At 43.0% G+C, this 7,951-nt stretch overlaps 2 protein-coding genes across 2 annotated transcripts; both read right to left on the bottom strand.

The window, feature by feature from the left end:
* Positions 1 to 21: 21 nt before the first annotated feature.
* Positions 22 to 1,195, bottom strand: BDBG_00720 (uncharacterized protein; the record flags this gene model as incomplete). The annotated part of the gene is made up of 5 exons (XM_002629428.1): positions 22 to 145; positions 223 to 342; positions 419 to 538; positions 739 to 858; positions 1,068 to 1,195. The coding sequence occupies 5 exons, from the start codon at positions 1,193 to 1,195 to the stop codon at positions 22 to 24; spliced, it is 612 nt and encodes a 203-aa protein (XP_002629474.1).
* A 2,492-nt stretch (positions 1,196 to 3,687) lies between these two features.
* BDBG_00719 (S-(hydroxymethyl)glutathione dehydrogenase) lies at positions 3,688 to 6,581 on the bottom strand. The gene is made up of 6 exons (XM_031720005.1): positions 5,840 to 6,581; positions 5,713 to 5,727; positions 5,454 to 5,568; positions 5,211 to 5,346; positions 4,497 to 5,134; positions 3,688 to 4,404 (listed from the first exon to the last, which is right to left on the bottom strand). Exons 1-6 carry the CDS (start codon positions 5,858 to 5,860, stop codon positions 4,187 to 4,189), a joined length of 1,143 nt encoding a protein of 380 aa, XP_031575978.1. The 5' UTR covers positions 5,861 to 6,581; the 3' UTR covers positions 3,688 to 4,186.
* Positions 6,582 to 7,951: the final 1,370 nt, after the last annotated feature.

Here is a 7,951-nt window from a genome sequence, read left to right as displayed (position 1 = left end):
GGGGGGGGGGTGGGGGGTTAATTACCAATGATCACCATGCGGCTTGCAGCCTACAGATTCTGTAGGGCTAGGGCCTGGGTCTGCAGCGGTACGGGTTGCAGTGTCCTTAGTAGCACCGGTTGGTAGGCGGGGACCAGCGCAGTGCCTGGGGGTAGTTTTTAGAATGTTAGATTGATGTACTGTACATGGAGAAAGGGGGGTGGGGGCAGGAGGGTCAATTACCAATGATCACCATGCGGCTTGCAGCCTACAGATTCTGTAGGGCTAGGGCCTGGGTCTGCAGCGGTACGGGTTGCAGTGTCCTTAGTAGCACCGGTTGGTAGGCGGGGACCAGCGCAGTGCCTGGGGTAGTTTTTAGAATGTTAGATTGATGTACTGTACATGGAGAAAGGGGGGTGGGGGCAGGAGGGTCAATTACCAATGATCACCATGCGGCTTGCAGCCTACAGATTCTGTAGGGCTAGGGCCTGGGTCTGCAGCAGTATGGACTGCAGTGTCCTTACTAGCTCCAGTTGTTAGGCGGGGACCAGCACAGTGCCTGTAAGAATGGATTGAATAAATTTAGATGTCAGTCAACTTTTGTTCTTCTCCCCCACCCAATACCAAAGCAGAGAATCCAATCATCTGGTTCTGTTGGGGTCAGGAAATATAAAAAATACTCCAGCTAGTTGCTCTCTGAGGATGGCTTGAGGATATTGATAAGAAGATGATGGTGGCGATGAATATGAATTGACATACCAATGATCACCGTGCGGCGTACAACCGACTGACTCCGTCGGCGAAGGGCCTGGGTCTGCAGCAGTATGGGTTGCAGTGTCCTCAGCAGCACCAGTTGTTAGGCGGGGACCAGTGCAGTGCCTGCAAGAATGGATTGAATAGATTTAGATGTCAGTCAACTTTTGTTCCTCTCCTTTCCCCCCTACTCAATATAAAAGCAGAGAATCTAATCATCTGATTCCTTCAGGGTTGGCAAATATAAAAAAAATACTCCAGCTAGCTGCTCTTTGAGGATGGCTTGAGGATATTGGTAAGAGAATGATGGTGATGATGAATATGAATTGACATACCAGTGATCGCCATGCGGCGTACAACCGACTGACTCCGTCGGCGAAGGGCCTGGGTCTTGTCCGAGAACGAAGCTGGCGGGAGTGGAGAGGAGGGAGATGGCGACGAGGGCGACGGTAACGAACTTCATATTTCTCCCGTTTGTGTCTGGATTCGAAGGGCGCAAGGAGATACTCAAATTTGAAAACGATAGAAGTGAAGTTCTGCTCGCTGAAAAAGAGTGACGCTTTCAAGCCCAATGAACCGCAAGAGATTCAACATCAGATCAGGAAGAAGCAAGATTTCGCAGACTTGGTCTGCGCCTTTTATATCTACTGGAGTATATATCCCTGCGCAAACCCTACCTTACCATAGATACCTGTACATCTTGACATCTTGATCTTGCCCTGGACATTTTATCCCCTCTGCTCTGGTCAACTAAACAAGAAATTTTCAGAACTAGCCTGGGACTGGTACCCAATGCACATGCCACGGTCCCCTCCCTGGGAACGACAGAGGTGGGACTAACCAGCCAGCAGGCGGCTAGTAGTAATCCTCTCAGCAGCGGGAAACGGAAACGAAATCTGCGGGAAGTTCAAGTATGCCCCCGAGTGGATCGTTTGGCACAATGGCCCCTGCGTCCCATCCCGCGCTGCTGAATGTTCATTGCTTCGATATGAGTACCCTCGTAGTGCAGGGAGGTGATTCTTGATAGACCTTCTGGTGGGGCAAAGGTGGGAAGGATATGGCATTAGTGTACTCCGTATTTGCTCTGGCATCTATGTGTGTGATAGATGTGCGTGTATCCCTTGCCTCTAGCCTCTAGATATAGGACAGTCAAGGAGGGCATTATATGGATATGCCAGTAGTTGGTAAAAAGTAGGTAACATTGTTCCATCATAGATGTTGCCTGTTAGAAAAAGCATGTCGCATTTTGAACGGAAAACGGTTGCGTGAGATGGGACATTCCCACCACCAACCACCAAGGTCCGCAGCGCGAGAAGGCCTCCACTAGGGAGGAGAGGCCTGTTTGCAGTAGCATGTGTTAGCGGCACAATAGTTATCAATAATGAAGACAAAAGTAGTGAAGGGAAAAAAAAAAAAAAAAAAAAAAAAAAAAAAAAAAACCAATGAATAGATTGGCTAGAGAGCTACAGAGGAGAGATCGCGTGCGGTTCCAACCTTTGGTTGAAACTTGCATTTTTGAGAGAGAAACTTGTTGCCTTTGCTTCCTCATCACATGTCACATCCATGATTTGATGCGCCTCACTTCAATGTAATTATCATCACAACATTACTTGTGCACAGAGGAATGGCCCAGGTGGAGCAAATACAGTCTCAAAAAGGTGTCTTGATGCTATGATCAATGCGCAACGAACGAGGCTAGTAAGCCAACCCCTTTAAGCTCCAGTTGAGGAGTGGTTCTAAACTCGTTGATCCATCCGCCTCCACGCATAGATCCTCCATTTCTCAAAGTATGTTTTTTATGAATTCACCCGCACCGCTTAGTTTCAGAATGCGTGCTACAGCACGATGGACTGCAAGGAGTTGAGGTGAGGGTGGATCAATAGTATGTTCGGGGCTCAGTTAAAGCTGGCGATCGAAATATATCTCAAATTCTCTGAAAAGCCGATGATACTTTTTGTGTCACTGTCAACGCATTTTTTGGGCTATCAATATCCTGGCCTTCAATAAGATGGATAGCATCCGGATCAAATATTTTTAGAATGTGATAAATATGCTGCCTGTTTCGACTCACTCTAATGAACAAATTAGAGAAGCATAGCAACTATCCATTACTAGGGGGATAACAAACTAACTGTGAGTCTTCAGGAGAGATGAATGTGAGCGAGTGAGGAATTATGTGGGCCACTTCTAGACATTCAAATTCATCATTATTCAGATCCCTCAAGGGTTTCCTGTCATCATCTGTGCTATCCCCATTTGTGTCAAGCCGTTTCTTGACTTCAGCTCTATCAAACTTTCGAGACGCCACACAGCGGTGGTGGTCGGGGGAAAGACATTCTTGTCGTAACTTTGACACACGGTTTCTCGTACCAATCGGTGCAGCTTGTTTCGAAGACAGCGATGTAGGTTTGGGCTGCGGCGTTTTGACGGAGGAGGCTCGAACTACGTGGCAGAAGTTAATTTTAGAGTTCGAAAGAAAAGGAGAAAAACCAAGTGATGCGGCATGAAAAAAATTATCAATCATATATTTCAGCGAATTTATCCATGGCAACCACAGCTTCTCCTCTGCGCTTTGAATTCCATGATGAGAAATCATGAAAGGAGGCAAATGCTTGATGAAAACTGAAACCAGTTCTGTGTTCTTCTTCTGGAGTGACACTGCCATAAATGTATGTAAAGAAATAATCAAGGAACTCATTGGTGGATTTAACATGTTCAAATTTTGCACTTATGAGAGCTGCGGGCTTGTAGCGCCTCTTTACTGTTCGGTCAGACATGTATTTGATCAAAGTATTGAACAGGGTTCGCCCCTCCCTGCTCTCCTCTAGGGCTAGAGATGGGGGTGGGTGCTAGAGTAGAGATATCTCAATCTAGAGAAATTTGTGACGATGATGTTGAGCCATCATGATATAGAGTTCTGTAGAAGAAAGTCATAAATCTTGATGAACAGTATTGACCAATTCGATTTTCAGATGGTTTGAATAGTTAACAAATTAAGGTCACCAGCGTACGGAGTAGGAGGAGTCATGTTGTGTATATTATTTGTAGCGGCGGCCGCCTCGGTGGCGTTGCCCCAGCGATTGCTCCGCACATGGAGAATATAAGAGATTCAACCATCTCACATATTATTGCTCTGATAGAGCATATTTAATCTATTCCAAGGATTATTATAGCTAGTTAACTGCTTCCCATTATTCCATATATATGGCTATTATTATGAAGAAATCAAAAGCTAGATATCAAGCCCTATTATGTATTTTCCTTCCTTTAGAGGCCGATCAATATTCCATGCCGCTGCCGTTTACAACCTCGCAGGCAGTTTCCCCATCTTACAATTTATTTTTCCATTTGATAAACATCCCCTCCCCTCCTCAAAAGAGTGTTGAGGAAAAAGAAAAGGAAAAACGAACCAGGCTGACCGCAGTGATAGCCAAAAGAGAGAGAAAACAAAGACTTACTGCCTCATGTCAACCACGCAGCGAATGCAGTCACCATCGTTCATCTGCTCGAAAGCTTTATTAATGGATGCCAGTGGTTCACGGTGGGTGATGAATTCGTCCACTTTCAGCTTGCCGGTCATGTAGGCGTCGACTAAATCTGGCAGCTGGCTGCGGCCCTTGATTCCACCGAAAGCACTGCCTTTCCATTGGCGCCCAGTAACAAGTTGGAATGCTGTAGGTTATATTCAGTTAGCGATTTTGCTTATTTTTATCCATACCAGTTTAATCTTCTACAAAAAGAGGGAAAGAAGCAGGAGTACATACGTCTCGTGGATATTTCTTCACCAGCAGCTGCGACTCCAATGATTATGCTTTGGCCCCAACCCTTGTGGCAGGCTTCAAGTGCAGCACGCATTACACCGACATTTCCTGTGCAATCGAAGGTATAATCGCATCCACCGTCCGTCATCTCGATGAGTTTGTCTTGAATGGGTTTCCCGTCAAGCTTCGTAGGATTGACAAAGTCCGTGGCGCCGAATTTCTGGGCCCAGGATTCCTTCTTATCGTTGATGTCGACCACAATGATCCTGCTAGCCTTGTTCTTCAACGCACCCTGGATCACGGAAAGGCCAACGCATCCAGCCCCGAATATAGCCACTGTTGAGCCTTCTTCTACACCGGCAGTCACCACCGCAGCGCCGTAGCCGGTTGTGATACCGCATCCTAGCAGACATGTCCGGTCCATGGGAGCTTTATCTGTGATGGCTACAACGGAAATATCGGCGACGACGGTGTATTGGGAAAAAGTGGACGTGCCCATAAAATGTAATAGTTCCTTTCCACGGCACTTGAAACGGGATGTGCCGTCAGGCATGACGCCTTTGCCTTGGGTGGCTCTGATCTTACCGCACAAGTTCGTCTTGCCGGACTTGCAGAATTTACATTCTTTGCACTCGGGCGTACTGTTGGAGTCAGTAGGCACCTGCAACCATTTCAAGTGCCATTCCAAGAAGAATGGAAGAGGAGGTGTGTCCATACTAGAGTGCAACTACGTGGTCACCAGGCTTAACGGAAGTCACGCCTTCGCCGACAGACTCGACGATACCAGCGCCTTCATGGCCCAAGACGACGGGGAATGCTCCCTCCGGATCCTTTCCAGAAAGGGTATATGCATCTATAAAATTGGCATAAGTCAGTCGGAATTTCACAGCAATCAATTCCGCCTCTCAACCGTCGCTCACAGTCCCAAACAAAAGAAAAGGGGAAAGGTCATCAACCCACCTGTGTGGCAAACACCGGTATAGTATATTTCAATCCGGACCTCGTGGGCCTTTGGGGGTGCAACCTCAATATCCTCGATAGTGAGGTCCTTGCCTGCCTCCCACGCAACCGCAGCCTATTTTCTCAGTTCAGTCTCATGCCCGGCATCATTCCAAACAATCCCAAACGCCAGCAGTTGCTCTCAGAATGATATCATCCCATATCTTCCCAGGGGGATCAAACAGGGGGGTAATTGAATGGGAGGTGGGCGGTTTCTTACTTTGCAGGTGACAGTCTGTTTATTATTGTCCACTCCACCCATTGGTCAAACTGGTTAGCTTCCGATATCCCAAGCGTACGAAACAATTCAAACAGGCCAAACGGATTAAAAGAGAAAGTTAACTGACTTTTCCAACGGTGCTAGCCATCGTGAATTCGTGTTGCTCTGGTGAAGGTTGAAAATAGATGGCGACCAAGCTGGCTGGCTGGCTGAAATGAGCGGGGGGGGATATATGGGACGGGAAAGCAACAATTCTTCTCTGAGCGAGTTGATTTAATTGGAAATGAGGAGAAGCAAAAAAAGATGCAAGAAATCCTGCTACGGAAGAAGAAACTGTGAGAACGGGAAGATATATTTACCAGGGCGGAGGATCAAAAAGCCGCGGCGGAGGATGGCAGGTGGGGGGGCGGCGCTCGGGATTGAGGGGTATGTGTTGCGCCGTATATTCGGGTACCCGCCAGTCAGATAACGTGGAATAAACGCGGGCGGGTAGTTACCCAGAGATAAATCAAACTATTTTCTTGGCTGACGTTTTTCTAATTTGGGAATCATGGGATAAGTAAGGTTTTTCTTTCCCCTCACAATGGGATGCAATTGTTAGAATAGTTCTTTGTTTTTGCCGTATGTTGGGTAAGGTAAATAAATGATTATTTTGCCATATCGAGGAATGTAATGGCGACCTCAGTGCTGCAGCACGTTACACGTATGCCTATATTGGCCAACGAACCGGTTCTATTCCCACTAAAAGATAAATTTGAAAATAAAACAAAAAGGGAGAAAAGAAAAGGCAAACGAGGAAAAGGAAAAGAAAAATAAATAAATAAATAACAGGGATTCTTTCAATTGTCGACTTCTACTTTACAACAACAAACCCATACCTAGACTGACGGATGACCGTGTGACTGTGTCTGGGACCAGGACCAGAATATTTGATAGTCTCATTACTAATTCAACTGATCCCATTACACAGTTTTAAGATTATATAGTAGTTCATCTCATTTAGTCTCATTCTTAGCATAAAGTTAACTATTTTTAGACATTTTAAGGTTTTTTTAGGCTATTTTTAATTTTTTAAAAAGTAACACTTTTTAATAACACTCAAATGAGATTTGAAGTCATTTAAAGTAATAAAAATAATTTAAATTAAGAAGTAGAAATCATGATCTCATTTGAAAAATGTGATAAGAGTAAACAGTAAGTCTCACTGAGACAGTATAAGACTACTATCTAATGTTAAAATCATGTAATGAGATTAGTTGAATTAATAATAAGACTATTAAAAATTCTAATTCTGATCTCAGACACAGTTATATAATCAGTCTATATCTACTCTTATCACATTTTTCAAATGAGATCATGATTTTTACTTCTCAATTTAAATTATTTTTATTGCTTTAAATGACTTTAAATCTTATTTAAGTGTTATCAAAAAGTGTTACTTTTTAAAAAATTAAAAATAGATTAAAAAAAATCTTAAAATATCTAAAAATAGTAACTTTATATCAAGAATGAGACTAAATGAGATTAAATAAAATTACTTTCTTATTTTTTCTAAGTTATAATTTCATTTTGAGATTTAATATATAGTCACTTTGCATGTTTTTTTAATAATTAGTCTTAGCAGAATTCATATTAAGAAATGTATAAGATCAAATTAAATAAGATTAAATGTGAAATTCATAATCTCAGTGACTAGTTTACTTATATCTTTATAACTGCTTAAGATGTTCTATTCTATTTAGAAGAAATATAAATGAAATAGTAAGACTTACATAATATTATATTGAAAAATGAGATTCAAAGATTTATTTACAGAGTGAAGTAAAGTAATATATTAGATGCTTTTAAAACCTGATTAAAATAGAAGATGTGTAGAGAAAGCTGCAAAGAGTGTAAAGCTTGCTTAACTGAAAAGGTTGCTAGCTAGTGAGAGAGCGCTATCAAAAGAATTGCGCCGGTAAAAAAACAGCTAGACAGTGCCACAAATCTTGGCAGAAATTCACACTGTATTTTATACTGAATATTCAGCTCTTGATTATTTCTTGTCTCACGAGTCACTCTTCACTGTTATTTAACATGAAATCTGTCACTCTTTTTAACATATAATCTGCATGTTAATCTATCACTCTGCAGAGTTAGATAAGTATTTCATTCTTTTATCTTATCTATACTGTTTTCTTCTCTATACTCATTGTCATCTTCTAACTCTATAATCTTTTCAATATATACAGAAATTCGT

This window comes from Blastomyces gilchristii (genome assembly GCF_000003855.2).
Source record: "Blastomyces gilchristii SLH14081 genomic scaffold supercont1.1, whole genome shotgun sequence".
In the NCBI taxonomy this organism is placed as follows: Eukaryota; Fungi; Ascomycota; class Eurotiomycetes; order Onygenales; family Ajellomycetaceae; genus Blastomyces; species Blastomyces gilchristii.
Note: the sequence above shows the minus strand (reverse complement) of the source record. Positions and strands in the feature narration are given on the sequence as shown.

Coding starts and splice junctions, on each gene's coding strand:
- BDBG_00719 (XM_031720005.1), bottom strand. CDS start 5,860: ATGGCTAGCACCGTTGGAAAA. Junction 5,135..5,210: donor GACCACGTAGTTGCACTCTA/GTATGGACACAC, acceptor TGACTCCAACAG/TACGCCCGAGTGCAAAGAAT. Junction 4,405..4,496: donor TGAAGAAATATCCACGAGAC/GTATGTACTCCT, acceptor TATAACCTACAG/CATTCCAACTTGTTACTGGG.